The sequence below is a fragment of the Parasteatoda tepidariorum genome, chromosome 2 (genome assembly GCF_043381705.1).
Source record: "Parasteatoda tepidariorum isolate YZ-2023 chromosome 2, CAS_Ptep_4.0, whole genome shotgun sequence".
NCBI classification, from domain to species: domain Eukaryota; kingdom Metazoa; phylum Arthropoda; class Arachnida; order Araneae; family Theridiidae; genus Parasteatoda; species Parasteatoda tepidariorum.
The window spans coordinates 59,589,818-59,606,983 of NC_092205.1; the positions used below are offsets into that span (position 1 = coordinate 59,589,818).

Sequence of the window (17,166 nt, forward strand, 5' to 3'; positions counted from 1 at the left end):
AGCTGCAAAAATTTTGATTTTTGCTACAAAAAAGGGGAGAGAAATTTAGAAAATACGGTGCCAAAAGTCTAGTTAGGTATTTTTATCAAATTGGAACCCTTTGTAATTAATTTTAGTTTTCGCGAAGTAATTATTTTTGTCTCTTGGTATAAAGCATCTTCAGTGATATGGAAATCCCAGAATTATAAGATAAGCAAAATCAGAGCTTAAGTATTTTTTTCTTATAATTTCCTGCTATTTTTTTATTATTGAACTTAATAATGATTCACAGATTTTGAATTGTAACCAGATCTTTATATGATTTAAAATTATATTATTTTGAATAACCAAATCTAAAATTTGAAAGAAATCGCAGGATATTTGCTTTGTAATAATTCTTCAAAAAGTCGATATTTATCTTAAAGTTTTTTTGAGAGCTATTTGACCAATAATTTAAAATAAAATAAAAACGTGCATAATCGTAGAATGAAATTTTTTTTATCATAAGTAAACTAAAACATAATAAATAATTATTTAAAATTATTTTTCCTCTGTTTAAAAAATGAAGTTTTGTAACCGATTTTAAAAAAATTTCTTATTCGTTTTAATTTTTTTTGGGACATAGCAAAAAAAGTAAAACTGAACTCATTGTCGTGACAGCTCATAAAGGGACCGAGGCCTACTGTGCCCATCCCAGTTTTCTTGACCTTGGGCTCTGGTGTGCAGGAGCAGATGTTACGGTTGGATGATCAACGAAACGTGGAACCCTCAGTGTTTAGTCCGCAAGCCTACTTGGTACTCATTTTATCGACCCACTGAAGGGAAGAAAGTCGGCGGAGTCAACCTTGCCCGATCCTAGGATCAAACCCAGGATCTGTAGCACGAGAGCATAAAGCGCTACCACTCATCCACCGGGCGTAAAAAAAAAAAGATTATTTTAATATTAATGAACTCAAGTTTTCTGTTATTCATATGACTAAACAATTAGGATTATATTATGCAACAATTGGGAGATTGCAGATATTTTATGGATTGAGAATGTAAATCCGATGATAAAAATATAAATTATTAAGATAAAATACAATATTTGTTTGATTTGGTAAATTAAAAGATCGTCTGCACAAATGGTATATGTACAGACGATCTGGTATATGTACGGTACCTGGTATATGTACGGTAAAATTTTTGAACCATAATGATGGCATCTAAGTACCTGAAAATCCACGTACTAATTCAAAAGTTATTCAGATATTTTATTTTTTTTTTATTTTGTGCACACAGACATCCGATTTTATCTTATTTACATATTTAAAACGCGAAGTACTTCAATCTCCATTCTCTGATCTCTTTCAGAACTATTTTCTTTTTTTTTCTGCACAATAGAATGAAAAAATAATTTTATGTATAACAACACTAAATAAAAATTTACGATCAGCTCTTTTCATGGAATCACGTTACCTTCTGGAAAGAAAGAATACAGGATGCAAAGCAGAATTTTTGCAATATAAAAACTATCACCTCATTATTCTCCCAAAATACCGCAATCCCCAAAAGAACCTTTCTTTAATATTTCAATTACGGAACCGCAAAAGCAGCGGTTTTCTGAGAGAACAAAGCAAAAGTTTCCATTGACGATATCTTCGATACAACTTTACTTTCCTCTCATCTTTTTGATCTTCCTCATCACACTCTGCCCCCTGGTGTACCGATCCCGAATCTGCACACCTTCTGGAGTTTTGTCCAATCGTCGGCAGTTTGTCCAGCGCTCATCTATCGTTCTACAACCGGAGGGAAAAGCTGCAAAATTCGTCTTAAACAATTCTTTTTAGCTTAACTGCGCATGCGTAAATCTGTGGCATTAGTGATTTCTTTTGGATATCTTCAATTATCATTCCTACAACTTCATATAAAATTGCTTTAAATGGATATTTCGAATGGATTACATGAGTTTGGAAAGTTATTAAATTATTTGTTGAATATGAATTTTGTTCTGTTTTTCGGATTTTGGTGTATTAAAGAAAGTTTTGGCTCAAATGAATCAGGTAAGAATTTTAAAGTGAAGTATGAAAAAAAAATGCATCGATGATAAATTGTGTTTTTAAGTTAAATATTAAATTGTGTGTGATGTTTAATTTTTGTGTAATTTTTCTTCGGATGTAAATGATAGAGCAATTACATGTATATTTTTTCATTTTTTGCAAAAAGAGTATTTAAAATTTGTTTTTAAATTAATACAACTAAATATTCTAAAGATATTCCAAAATTTGTTTCTGTGAATTTAAAGTAATGCCAAAAATTGTTTTATATGCCCTAACTTATTAAAAATTTAATAACAGAACCCATAAAGTCAGATGCCTATTTTTTCAATAATGCGTATTTCTTCAATAAATATTAACCTCTTATATCAGGCTGAGTTATCTTGGCCCGAGTTATCTTAAGGTTTTAAGTTCAGTAGTTTAAGTGTCGTCACATCAAGTAAAAAATCATCTATAACACCCTACTTATAAAAACACTTTGCTTCAATTAGAAAAGTTTAAAAAATCTATGAAATTTTTGATAGAAGGAAATACTAAGTCTAAAATGATCAAAATTTAAATAATATAACATTCCGAAGAAGTATTCTTAGAATTATATTTTATATAATATCGTCCTAAATGCAAACCTTACTTAACTAAAACAGATATTACAAAGAAACTAATAAACATTAACAAAAGGTAACACTTTTCGATATTGGTAAAATGGTACTTTTGTTCCGAACTTGTTACAAGGAAAGACAACGTAGCGCATTTCTTACAAACTGTTAGTGAAACAAATTAAATGAAATAAAAAGTGTCAGTAAAAATTTATGTTTCCATATAATGCACTTTTAGGACCATCTTCAAATAAGGACGTATGGTCTTAATCAGTCGCGAGTCCAGACACTAAAAAGTGAGTATTTAGAGTATATTTATTGAATTTTGACTTTTAAATTTATGTTTTAAACAAGTTACGATGTGTTATAAAGTTATACTCTTATGTTGTTAATTGTTTTACAGAAGTAATATACAATTCTGAACATTCCAAACACATTTCTAAGTACAAAATACTATTATAGATGTATCTGGCCAAGTATTCCAATCTTCTTGTGAATGTTTCGCAACGATTTAATCAGGCAAGACTTATGACTTACGAATTAATTTTAAAATACAAGAAATATTCATCTTTTTCGTATATTTTAAAAAAAAGTTGAGATTTTCTATGCAAGGAAAACTTTAAATGGTTAATGTAGGTGTTCATATTTAAATGGGACTGTGTTAAAAACAATTGTGATGTTTAATAGCAATAAGATTAAGCTAAGTAATTTTATAATTGATAACACTGTGGAACATTTCTTTCTTCTGTTGCACTAGATTTTTTAACGAATCTTAGATACTGCTGCAATGCTGATTTAAAATATATAATCTGTTTCTCTAAAAAAACTACAGTTTCAATGTAGTTTTATAATATATTCCTAACCAGTATTTTTAAAATACACTAAGTGCCGCCAATGTTTTGCTATGTAGGGAGTGATAGGGAAAAAAATAATACATTTCAGTTTATGATGCGATACGCTAATGTCATAGTTTTTTATTTTTTATTTTTTTTGAAACTGACACACGTATATGAATGAACTAAAGATATAATTTTTTTTAAAAATATCTTACTTTCCGGACAAAACTAATTTCAGATTTGAAATGCCCCCTTTCGAATTAGTTAAGTTTAAGCATTTGCATATGTACAAAAAAAATGTGTTCCCCAGTGTAATCAATTCTTAATTTCCTTAATTTACTTCGTNTACATGTATATGGCTAAGTATTCCAATCTTCTTGCTGTTAATGTTTCACAACGATTTAATCAGGCAAGACTTATGACTTACGGATTAATTTTGAAATACAAGAAATATTCATCTTTTTCGTATATTTAAAAAAAAAAATGAGGTTTTCTATACAAGGAAAACTATAAATGGTTAATGTAGGAGTTCATATTTAAATGGGACAGTATTAAAAACAATTGTGATGTTTAATAGCAATAAGATTAAGCTAAGTAATTTTATAATTGATAACACTGTGGAAAAAAATTTTTCTTCTGTTGCACGAGATTTTTTAACGGAGCTTAGATACTCTCGCAATGCTGATTTAAAATATATAATCTGTTTCTCTAAAAAAACTGCAGTTTTAATGTAGTTTTATAATATATTCCTTACCAGTATTTTTAAAATACACTAAGTGACGCCACTGTTTTGCTACGTAGGGAGTGATAGGGAAAAAATAATACATTTCAGTTTGATGCGATACGCTAATGTCATAATTTTTTTTTTTTGTCTCAGGTGTTGTTTCTAAAGAAGCTGAGACACGTTTATGTATGTATAAAAAACCACTCTTTACAAACTTGCACATTCCGATGAAAATAAACTAAAGATATAATTTTGTGAAAAAATATCTTTCCTTCCGGACAAAACTAATTTCAGATTTGAAATACCCTCTTTCGAATTAGTTAAGTTTAAGCATTTGCATATGTACAACAAAAAATTTGTTCCCCAGTGTAATCAATTCTTAAATTCCTTAATTTACTTCGTGATTAGAAATAAAAATGATTAGTTCTTTTCTTTCTTGAAAAGCTTTGGGTTCCCATCCTATAACCACGTTTCTGTAGGTCGCAACATATTGGTTGAATACACATAGTCTATACATTTAACATCAGAAGACAACAAACCGAATTGTTTGAATACTTTCAATTTTGCTTGATTGATATATAAATGTTACAAGTCTTATTGATAGACTTTCTAGAGAGAAAAATGTATTATGAAATAAATTATTATAAATTGTTGCTCAGCAATGTTAAAAGAGTTTTAATTTTTTAATAGTTATGAATCTTCCCTTTGTCTTAAAACAAACTAAAATAAGTGTTCAGAATTGTTCTATTTTCTTTGTGAAGAATTTTTATCTATTTTCATGTGAAAGCTTTTATGCCAAATTTGATTCCTCAATTTAACATAAACTAATAATTTATTACTGTGGCTGGATTGTTTTCTGTGTAGTAGTGGTTTAAGTCAATTTAACACGCGTATCGAACAGGCTTAGAATAATCTATGGCTTAAAAATACATTTATTAACATTTGTGACTAATATCTTAAAAATTGAAAAAGCAATATCATAATTAATTAATCAAATGTGACATTCTTTTATTATTTATTATTTACTTTGAACATTTATCTATACATACATCAAACACTTGGGTGCAAATTCAACCATAACTTACGTTTTTCAGATATATTTTTAAAAATGCATGCTATATGCTTTTTTAAAATAATTCAAATAAGAAATAATTGAAAAATAAACTTTTAAACTAATTTTTTACAAACTTTTTCCTTTTAAACTGTTTAAGTAGTTAATGCAGCAAAATCATGAAGTGGACAAAAACCGCTGGTTATTTTTTTTAATTTTTTTTTATTGGGTTCTTTTCAAAAAATGCCAAAATCATTTAGCCGAATTCAAACTCCCTTATGGAGACACGTTTTGTTTTTTCAGAAAGATTTCTGCTGATTTGGAAANCTGCACCAAATACTGATTTCGGACGCTTAATTTGTTTCTTTTGTTTTGAAAATTTCATCATTTATTTGTATCAGTACAAGTCGTTTCTGCATTAAATTTCATTTGATTCTGATGATTCTTTCATGGTGTTGCATTTTCTACAAACAGCAGTTTACATTTAAGCCATAGATATTTCTAAGCATTTATTAACATTTGTGACTAATATCTTAAAAATTAAAAAAGCAATATCATAATTAATTAATCAAATGTGACATTCTTTTATTATTTATTAATTATTTCGAACATTTATCTACACATACATCAAACACTTGGGTACAAATTCAACTTGTTCCACCGTAACTTATGCTTTTCAGATATTTTTTAAAAAATGTATATTATGTGCTTTTTTAAAATAATTCAAATAAAAAATGATTGAAAAATGAATTTTTAAACTAATTTTTTTACAAACTTTCTCCTTTTAAACTGTTTAAGTAGTTAATGCAGCAAAATCATGAAATGGACAAAAACCGCTGGTTACTTCTTTCTTTCGTTCATTGGGTTCTTTTCAAAAAATACCAAAATAATTTAGCCGAATTCAAACTCCCTTATGGAGACACGTTTTGTTTTTTCAGAAAGATTTCTGCTGATTTGGAAAACAAATGCTTAATATAGAACAATATAGAACATAAATTATTTAGAACATTCACTAATATATAAATAACAAAACTATTTATCGGTTTGACGTTATTTCATATTTTACTTAATTGTTTATTTAAAAAAATACATAAAATAATTTAGAAGAACTTGAAATTAGTTTTTCTAAAACATTTGATAGATTTTCATATAAAATACGTTATATATTTTTCCCCCATCATTTATGGATATTTTGTAGTTGAAATTCATCTGTTAAGGTTCTGAAAACTTAATTAATGATTTCAACAAAACATATATTACATGTCAGTAATTAAAAGTTATAATTATTTCTATTTCAAATTTTAATTTTATTTTCTTGCTTAAAACACACGATGAACTACTAATTCAAGCAAAAAAAGGTGAATAAAGGCTTTTGAAGCATTTTGTTTTGAAACTTTCTAAAATTATTTCCAACCTTTATTTTCTTTTCCCATATTAATTACATTTTATTTTACGTTCTTACAGGAATTATCCTTGTCAAAATAAATGTGAAATATTCATTTACTGATGAAAAGTAACAAATCTGAACTGTAATTATTACTTGAATTTAATTTGCATAGGTAAATTAAACTATTTGAGGACAGTTCTGTTATTCGCCTTTTTGTTTGCTTCTTGGTCTTAATATTTTGCGAAGCACTCTTTCCTTTTTTTAAATGTTTTTGTGTCTTATCGAGTTTCTCTTTTAAAGTGAGTAACTTGTTAAATACTTGATTTGACACGAGGGTGGAGAAACTAAAATAAGTAAATTATTCATTCTAATTTTCTTACTTATTTGTTTATTTAAAAAGAATTATAGTTTCGAGGTCGGTTTGTAGCACTAGCAGAAATAGTTTCTTTTGTTTAATTTATATAGTGAAAATGATTCCAATATAAATTCAAATTAGATTAGAAATAAAAAGGAGAAAGGCGCAAGAAAATGAAATATAGAACGAAATAAAAGATTAAAAGAATGAACTTATTGTTAACCAAAGCAGAACAATCAAAAGCAATACAATTAAAATATCTCTAATAAGAAAACGTAAGAGTCGATTCCGCCGCTGCTTTAGAAGTTAAACTTTACTTTGCATTTTGTATTGCTGCCCAAAAACTATAAGGCTCAGAAACTTGAAATCACGAAAGCGTTTTGAAAAATGTACAAGGAATGTGTTGAAGTACAATACAAAAAGTTAACATTCCATAATTTTCTCAAAAATTAGAAACTTTTACTCTGTGGTAAAAAATAACATTCGAGACTCTCGTATGTCCAGAAGTGCAACTATAGAGTAAAAATGTTAAAAAACTGTTAAATAGGCCATTTTTGTTTAACACGAGATTTTTCAGAAGATCCAAATCATTTGAAACTTATTCCAATTTTAACTCATTCTTTTAAAGTTTTTATTACTATTTTGGAACAACATGAATGGAAACAAGCAAAATAGAATCGGTACATGTAACCAGAAATAGCACGTTTCAAAATGGGGACTTTCTCCCCTTGTTCCCTTTCTTTTGCTGACCCAAGCCAAAATCTGTCCTAAATATTGACCCAATAACCCTACTTGAAATATTTAAACCTTGTAACTATAGTCACCGCCATTGCTCCGGACGAATAGCGTATGGCGCATTGCAGTGTAGACGATACAGTGTTGGTTTGCATCTTTAAAATTCAATGCAAAAATGTTTACTGTTCGATCAGTAAAGCTCTAATTCCTTCAATATCCAACTGTTTTACGCTCTTCTTCCACTCCACCAAAACACAATACTTCCATAAGATACTCCCAATGGTCAATGAGTCATGGGGTGATGTTCTAAAGCCGTAGAACTCATCACGAGAAGATTTTATTTAACGCATAATATAAGTGGAATTTATTTTCATTCAGAAATAAAATCTGCTGTACGAGCAGTTTTTAATTACAAGATCATAATTATTATAACCTCACATACACTATGGCGATAAGCATTCCATCAACGTAAATAAATATAACATATCTACTAAAGAAAATCCTAGAATCAAATATCTTCATGCGCTATTGCTTTTAAGATATTTAGAATAAGCATCGTGTTTAAATGTTACCAGTAAGTTTTAAAACGCTTGGGGAGAATATAATTCCCAATTTAGTACTTGTTTATTAAATATGTTTTAATCAATAGTTTAGCTCCTATAAAACAAGTGCAATATATTTTATATGCAGTTACAGAAATGAAATGTAGGAAAGTCCCATAGCAGCATGCCTTTCAAGATAATCACCTAAATCTATGACAAACAGCTTTGTGAAAAATTTTCATATTGCCGAGTAAATTTTTCAACGACATCGGAAACTTGTATTTTATTACTGAATATATGCCTCACTGGTATCACAAACCACACTAAGATTGGAAGAAATGTTCTTTGTTATTTGTCTTTAATTTTTACTTGGTTGCAATGTACTTTGTTCAAATAGTTGTTTTGCTCAAGTGATACTTTGCGTAAGCAAATAAAATTAAGCAGCTTACAGACAATTTTAATTTTAGCAACCGAATATTAATTTTATTTCATTATGAGGCTTTACCGATTACTTCTGACAGAAATCTCTTTTGATTCATTTTGTGTATTCCATACTCTTCTTAGATTTTAGGCCAGATTTTACTCAGAATCTCATTTGATTCTATAACTCTGAAAGCTTAATATCACTGTTGAATAATATCATTGAATCAAGAGCATAACCACGCATGGATTCCCTGCCTATAAACTCAAAATTGAAGAGCATCCACCAGAATTCTTCCTATATGCTTCATAGTCTAATATACAATACTACTCGTAGTGCATTCCAGTAAGACAAAAATGTTTTTTTATGTCTGAGACAAAAATGTTTTTTAACTATTTTAAAATTCTTCGTAGTCTTCGAACGCAATTTTCAATCAATGATACAGATACACTATTGAAATGAAATTAACAAATTTTATTTGAATACCAAACAATCCTTAACTGCTTTATTTATTATGGATCATTCAAAGATTTAAAAAAAGTATTTATATTTTCAATCGCTAAAGCATTGAGAAGTTTTACTGATTAAATAATACTTAAATAACAAAAAAACACTGGTATTATTATTTTTATTATTATTAATTTAATTATTTTCTTAATTATTTTTTAGTTTTTTATTATTAATTTAATTATTTCTAATTATTATTTTTATTTGCGAAGTAAATTAAATTAGTTTTTGGATAGTAAAAAGCGTGAAAGATTTATCGACCTAGTTTATTTTTTGGTATGAACAAATTTCTGCTGTTTATAATATTTAAAAAAATCTTTTTCCCATTAATACTTAAATCGTATTTCTAAAGAGTCTTTTAAATTTAAAAAAAATCAATTTAAAAAAATTGAAACTTTTTAGCTCCTATTTTCTAATGTGAGCAAAACAGTGATAATTCAAATGAAATACAGCTTTCTATTTAATCATATTGAATAAGAATTTGCAATTATGTATGGAAATAACACGTTTGGTAAATGCCCTCTTAAATTTTGCTCTCCTAATGCCCTTCTAATTTTTCAATACGATTTAATATAAATTTAGCTGAATAACATTACATCATTCTGTAGCTGAATAACATATTACGTCAGTTAATTACATTATAAATGTGGCTGAATAATTGGCACATCAACATCATCCTTTTGTACAGATTCGAGGGATTTTAATGTTTGCATACAACATGCATTTTTGACACGCAACAGGCAACATGCATTTTTGAATAAAATTAAAAAGCGAAAGCAGAAATCTATGATCTCTAAATTACTCAATGAATTTACTTAAATATGGAGCTTAATGACATAGTATCTAAACATTCTGAAACACTTAAGAAAGACATAATTCTCTAGTTAAGATTAATGCTGTCCCAATGTTAAACTACATTTTCTACGCGAACGATGCATGTCATTTAAACAGAGGCCAACATTAGAAGAAAACAGACTCCAAGAAAAATGTTAAACGTCCCCAATAAAAAACTCATACTAAAAAATCTCCCATGGCTAATTTTCTATCAAATAACTAATATATTGGAAATTTAAAACATTCGCTTTTATTGGGATTCACACTTTTTTTAAATTAATAAATATATATGTAACTTAAAAACATTTCCCTAAATTCAAATACATAATAAAAATAATGTTCTAATGAAAAAATACACTTGTTGAAATAATTCTCCATAGGGTTCACTCTAATAGGCAAATCTGTGATTCATTTACCACTTTTTCTTATCCAGAAACACGAGAACAACTGAACTGTTAAGCAAAGTTATACAATTGCAAGGCCCTCAATTGGTTGAAAGTGAGGAAAAATTCAGTTTTTTTAGCAAACTATTTCTATTCTAAATTATGCATTACATTATTCTAAATTATGCACTACATTATAATTTATATTTCATTGAGTTTTACAAAACTTTATCGATAATTATTCATTTCACATTAAATTTTCATAAATATTGCCAAAATGTAAATGTTTGCTTGTGTCTATGCTGTAATGTTTTCATTAAACATTCTTAAACATCCCTTTTCCTACAAAGAAATGCTCTTAATTGTGTGGTTTCATAAATGAGTTACAATAAATATCTGAAATCGAACTATGCTTAGGCTAGTATAGAATGATTGCTTGCGGGTAAAAACATAAGCTTTAAAAATATCGGGATTAGTAAATCCAAGTTCCTGCAATAGATTTTTCTATCGTTTATAGCGGAACGAAATCCCCAGATTCAATCATTCAATTGTCACGCAATTCTCTTGGAAACTAGAATCATCAAGATAATTGAATTGCTCAGAATGTAAGCAGTATGTTTGTCTGGTATTATTGGTAATGCAGTGAATGAAAGGTAATAAGAGATCATTGGCGCTGTTTTTGTTACGTGATTGAGTTCGGCTCTTTCGCCATAAGGTGTTTAAGTTAAGTGGAATCGAAAACGCCACTGGTTAATGCTAGTTATGTTCATGGTCATAAAGTCTAACACCCGATAATTTATTTATTTATTTTTTGATATAGTCATAAACGCTAACAATGAAAATGCAGGAGGAAATGTATTAATAAGGAACGCATAAGCTAACATTTTAATGCTTACTAAAATATCACAACAAAACTTTTAAATAAACACTAAAATATTACTACCTAAATCATATTTAAAAATTTTTTAAGTGAACATCTTTGATCTTCACTGTTAAACACGTCGCAAAATTTTCTGCTATGTTCTGCTATATTCTGCTCTTTCTCACAGGTTTCTGTACACAATTCAATTTTTTAATAAATAAATAATTCAATATTTTACTAAAAAAATTTCAAATTTAGGGATGGTTTGGAATATTTGTTTTTAAAAATTTGTTCATGTTATTTTTTTCAACCTGTACATACTTTTTTATTAAAACAAAAAAAAATTTTCTTGTAAAATTTTTTTTAATGATGTAGTTATGATCTTACACAAATACTTCAATGAATTTGTTATGTTACTCACGCAGTAGGTTAAAATTTTACACTAAGTCATTATTATGGCTGAGGTAGATTTTACGATTTTCGTAACAAAATGATTTTTCAATTTTTTTTAAACTGTGCAATTTTCATAGAATTAGAATTCCAAATCAATTCATTCTTTTTAGAGACTTAAGAAAATTGAAAAAAAAAATATTCTGAAGAAAAAGCATTTTGAACCTGGAGAAAATGTAACCCAGCCTACTTTACTATTTTCCTAAAAATGCTTCAAAGTCATCAAATTGAATACATTCTTCATATCATTTGAATGATATATTACGCTGTTTACTTTTAAAGCTTTAACTCAGATTTCGATACAATTTTTAACCCAAAATTGAATTTTAAATGTAAATCTTATATTAATGAATTCATTTAAATGTAAAATATTTGATAAAATATTTCTAATCCCAAAAATACTCTTGAAATGAAGGGGAAAAAATGTTGTGCGAATTAAATTTAAAAGTTTAGAGATTCTTTTGAAGTGATCAGTGAATGGAATGGAGGTTAAAAGAAAGTTTATATGTGACGGTAGAAAATAAAGTTGATGTCTTGCCTAAGTCTCTTGCCCGTAATTTTCTCAGCTGAAAAAATCTATAAATCCATAACTCAACTTCACAGTTTATGTTTTTAATTTGATCTCAAGAGACAGGTTCTCTTATGCTACTGGTCAATTCTGTCAAGCCAAAATGCACCAAAAATGAATAAAACTATTACTTAGCTCCTTACTTCACCAATATTTCCAAAATTCAATAAATTGACAAAATAAATCAGTGCTGCGTACTTAAATAAAATCAAAATACACCTCTTCCCAAGAAATTTCATCTCCCCTCCCCCTAAGTTTCACTTTAAAGCATTTTTCTTAAGCTCTTAATTTGACGTATTCTTCAAAAACGTGATTTATGTTTCCCTTTCAAAAATAATTTATATGCCTCAGAACGTAGGGTTCCATAATTTAAAATCTCAGATTCATAAACATCTTGAAGCACAATACATTTTCTACGTGAAGTTGCAAATATTTTTAAACAATAATTTTATTAGATATCACAAAATGAATTTTTCAATTCCTTCTAAAATTATACAAAACAATAGAAATAATTTCAGAAATATTAAAAGCGTAAAAGAAACAATTACGTCTTAAAATATTCAAAATATACACTTCTTAATTAATTAATTGAATTTTGCCGGGATAGGGGCCTCCCTAGCCGTCGGATATATCCGCCAACGTTCCGCAGCTTGAAGGTAGAGGGTTCGAATCCCACCGTAATCTTGGATGTTCCTTCATGCTGTCTTTCTCTGAATTGTTCTATCTGTCCTTCTGCATCGCAAAAGCTTATAAAACTTATTTGAGAATATAAGCAAGCATATGCATGTTGTACTAAATTTGTCTGGATGGTGTATGTACAACAACAAAAATAAATCAAAATGTGATGGTTCTATTTACTACAATTCTAATTACCCGGATTTGCAGTAAGAATTAAATATTTCTTCAAAAAATATCTCGCTGGATGTTGTTTAATGTAATGGGGAGTATTCAATATCCAAAGAACATTATCTGCGAAATTCCCAACATGTAGATTAAATATTTATTCTCATCAGAATGAACATTAAGAAAAATATTTGAATTATTTGCCAAGATTCAGTTTCAACATGAAAGCAAGTATTTGTTCATACCAAAAAAGTTATATAACTATAGATTAACTAGAAGAAAAGTAAAGATACTTGTCTGATTTTCTGGTCTCCATATTTCAATACAGTTTTACAAGTATTTCGAGTCAGTTGGTTAACAAGGTCTTGACAAACAACATGAAATTCAATTTTTTCATTTCAACGATCATTTTTTTAATTTCAATGTACTGCAGAGATCTTTTAAAAACTCAAAACTTGAAACGTTAAATTATTTTTAAAAAAAACGATAGCCTCTTTAAGTACTAATGTATATTATTTGTTGGATTAATTGATTTTTAATTCTAAATCAAAATTGATAAAAAAATACTCATATATGTTTTTTTCTTCTTAATTTTTTTGAACTTGCCTGCTTTATATGTATATAAAGGTATTGGATAAGGTATTAAATACCTATATGTTAAATACCTTTTAATGGATGGAATTTATAACAGAATTGAGCAATTTCAAAAAAATTGGCAGATTGTTAAATTTAAATTAACTTTATTTCACAGCGTACGTTGAATCTTTCCATAGTTTACATTGATGTTTTCCCACAAGAAGATTGGGATTAAGCACAAAGATATCTTGTCATGAAAATATTTTTAAAAAAACCCCACAATTTCCGGCTGTCTCGTAATTTATTTCGAGATTTTGAAAGGGAATAGGTTTCAAGATTTTTCTCTAACTAAATCAAAGTCATCTAAAAGGGAAAATTTTACAATCTCGATTCATTTTAATAGATGACTCCATCTGGGTTCGGGGAAATTTTTGGGGATTTTCTTAATGAGTATATTTCCACTAATTATTTGGAATACTGTATATTGATTGTGTGTTATGCTTTAATACAATTACGATAAAATTGCAGTTGTGAATTAAAATATAATTTTATTAAGAGTAGGATTGAAGTTGCTCTTAATTCAGGAACAAGGGCTTGATCATATATGTGCATTAAAGGTCCAGATAGATGAAAATATATTTAACCTATGCACTAAAAAACAATAAACTACTTAATTTACCAAAAATATTTGACCCCTAAATAAAATAGACATTAAAATTTGAATTACTTTTGTCGTTACAAAAAGCGATGCTTCATACAAATTGATAAAAAAAGTCAAACTGCTTTTTGATAAAAAGAATCATTTTTTGGGTCTTATTTTGTTATTCAGCTGCATTTCATCACTCATTATGTTTTAAATTAAATAAATCCTTCTCGAACTATAAAAAATACAACTTAGTTATGAAAGTCCAACCATTTTATCACAAGATATTATTGATTTTCCTTATTGTTGCTTATTTTGATTGCCAACTTTGATTTCTCTTGGAACAGATAAAAAAATAGAATCAGAAAAGTATGTTCCAGCTTATTTCTTTTGATTTCCCCAAAAAACATCATTATTTGGATTTGCTATCTTTTTCAAGTTGTCGATTCCATTACCGACCACACAAATTTTATCTGTATTATTAGGAAATCTTTAGATACTTCGGTAAAATAGACAATGTTGGAAAAATAAGAAAGTTAGCCAACTTGATAACTTCGAATAAAATCCCAGTTAATCTCCTCAATCTCAAGATCAATGGAAGAATTCCGAAAACAATGTTTTCCCGATAAAAACACTAAGAAAAGATCCTTAGATATGTTGTTTTGATGGAAAGAAAAGTTTATTTATAATTGATAAAAAAAAAATATTATCATCTATTCCTTACACCAGGTAAGCCAAAAATTATGGAAAATTGGAAAAAATGAAAGAAATAATAGTAGAAGGAAACTAAAATATATTATTTGTAAATTATAATGAAACCAAATTATTCAGTCTTACCATGGTCGAAAATTAGTTACAAAGGTTGTCAACAAATGGCTATAATAACTGAAAAAAATTATCAAACCATTCCGTAACAATGCTGACAATCAAACCATTCCCAATGAAGTATTTGCACAGAAATCTGTTACATTTGACCTCAGATAGCTCTACGTCGTACCAGAAAATAGTAGTTACTTTGAAAAATACTTTTCCTGTTTTTTCGTTTTATGTCTTGGCGCAGATGAAACACCGGTGTCCCTTTTATATATTTTTTTCTGACTCTCTAATTACAAGTAAAAATATATTCCGTTTTTTTAATTATAGGAAACTGTCTAATATTTTCTAAAAAATGTTTGTCAGATTTCCTGAATTATATGTGTTCTAAAATCTAAAATCTAAAAAAAAGTAGTTTGATTTTTTTCTTATTCTTATCAAAATTTATCTATAATTGATTTTGAAAATTAAAGAAATTTCAATGTTTGATTTCTGCTTCTCTTAAATAATTGCAAATATGAAAATTTTGAAAAAGAATATTGTTTGGAAGTGATCTATGTGAGGAAAATTTTACCTTTAATCCAAAAAGGAACTTCGATGTTCTATATATTTCATAAACAATAATTATTAAAATGCTAAATATAATACTTCTCACTTATTTTGACTTAAATACTGAGAAAAGTTAGAAAAATATGCTTAGTGAAAATTTTGTGTTACGGGGTTGGAACGACAACGGTTGACGAAGTTTTTTTAATAAAACTGGATAAAAATAAAATTTCCGGTTTCAAATGTAGAACGTAGATTTCTCTTTCTGTCCATTTTTCGGTTTCTGATTTTTCGTAGTCGGTCATTTGTAAGACAATCAATATTAAATGTAAAAGTGATGTAAATTCAAAATTAATACTACGCTAAAACTGCACAATAATATTTTTAAGGGTTGAATTCAATTACGCTCGCTTTTTAAATTTTTCTCTTTCTGTTCAATACCTTCAGAAACTACTTTTTTGTCATTTATTCAGAAAAACATTCGGCTAAATTATTCTAGATTTATTAAAAAGAAATTTCATAACAAATAAAATTTTTCTCTTAATTTTGTCAAATGATACGAAAAATTTTCTTTTTAAAAATTTGATTACCAACAGATAAAATTACAGGCTCTTTGAAGAAATAGCACATAAGAAAATTTAAGAAACTTTTTTTTCTCCTTTAAGGGCATAGGTATGCTCCGTATATTATACAACTATTTTATTCACCTTCAGAAGTTGAAACAGTTTCCTATATTTGATCCATTTAGAATAATTCAATCTTTAAAATGAAGGCTAGTGTTTCATCGTATAAACCAATTTGAAATGGAACATTGTCTCTGTTCCTTTTCAATCGATTTTAAAATTGCATACATGCTTCCTATTGCGAACCTAGACATGAAATAAAATCCTACTGAAAAAAAGAAAAAAAAATTTATGTTTTTAAATGTACAATTAAGTTGTCATTTATATAAGCATTTGGTATTGACGTAGCATTATAGTTAGCAGACACATACTATTTGCAATACAAAAGCAATTTTCAAATTTGAGTATTTCAGGGATATTTCAGGAATAATATTAGGGAAATTCTAATCTGAATTTAAAAGCTTCCATGAAATATATTAGTCCTTTTAGGCTTTATTTCATCATACTTTCAACCCTTTTGACATCATAGGAATGCTTTGTAGAAATATCCATTTGTATTCGACTAAAACATAAATTGAATGGACATAAAATGTGAAGAAGGTAAAGTTTTTATGTTTAAACATAGTTCAGACAGAAACGACAACCAGCTTCCAAATTGTCCAGATTAGGGTTATGAAGCAGAATAAGGGCGGAATCAGCTACTAAATGTGGCGAAGTTTATCCCGCTTTTTACTTTAATTTGCATCAAAATCATGTTTATTGTATAGAATCTCATTTCGTGTAGTTTTTTCCCCCACTCGAGTTTTTTTTTGCCAGCTAGGTGGCTTATTGTAAAGGTTAACTGATTCAACTCTTT

General features: G+C 27.9%; 1 protein-coding gene across 1 annotated transcript in view; it reads left to right on the forward strand.

The window, feature by feature from the left end:
* Nucleotides 1-1,721: 1,721 nt before the first annotated feature.
* LOC107457443 (neuronal acetylcholine receptor subunit alpha-10) overlaps nt 1,722-17,166 on the forward strand; it is a 99,657-nt gene continuing 84,212 nt past the window's right edge. Inside the window, exon 1 of the mRNA XM_043046698.2 lies at nt 1,722-2,021. Within this exon, the coding sequence (XP_042902632.1) occupies nt 1,901-2,021 (121 nt within the window). The 5' untranslated portion in view covers nt 1,722-1,900. The remainder of the gene's footprint in view (nt 2,022-17,166) is intronic.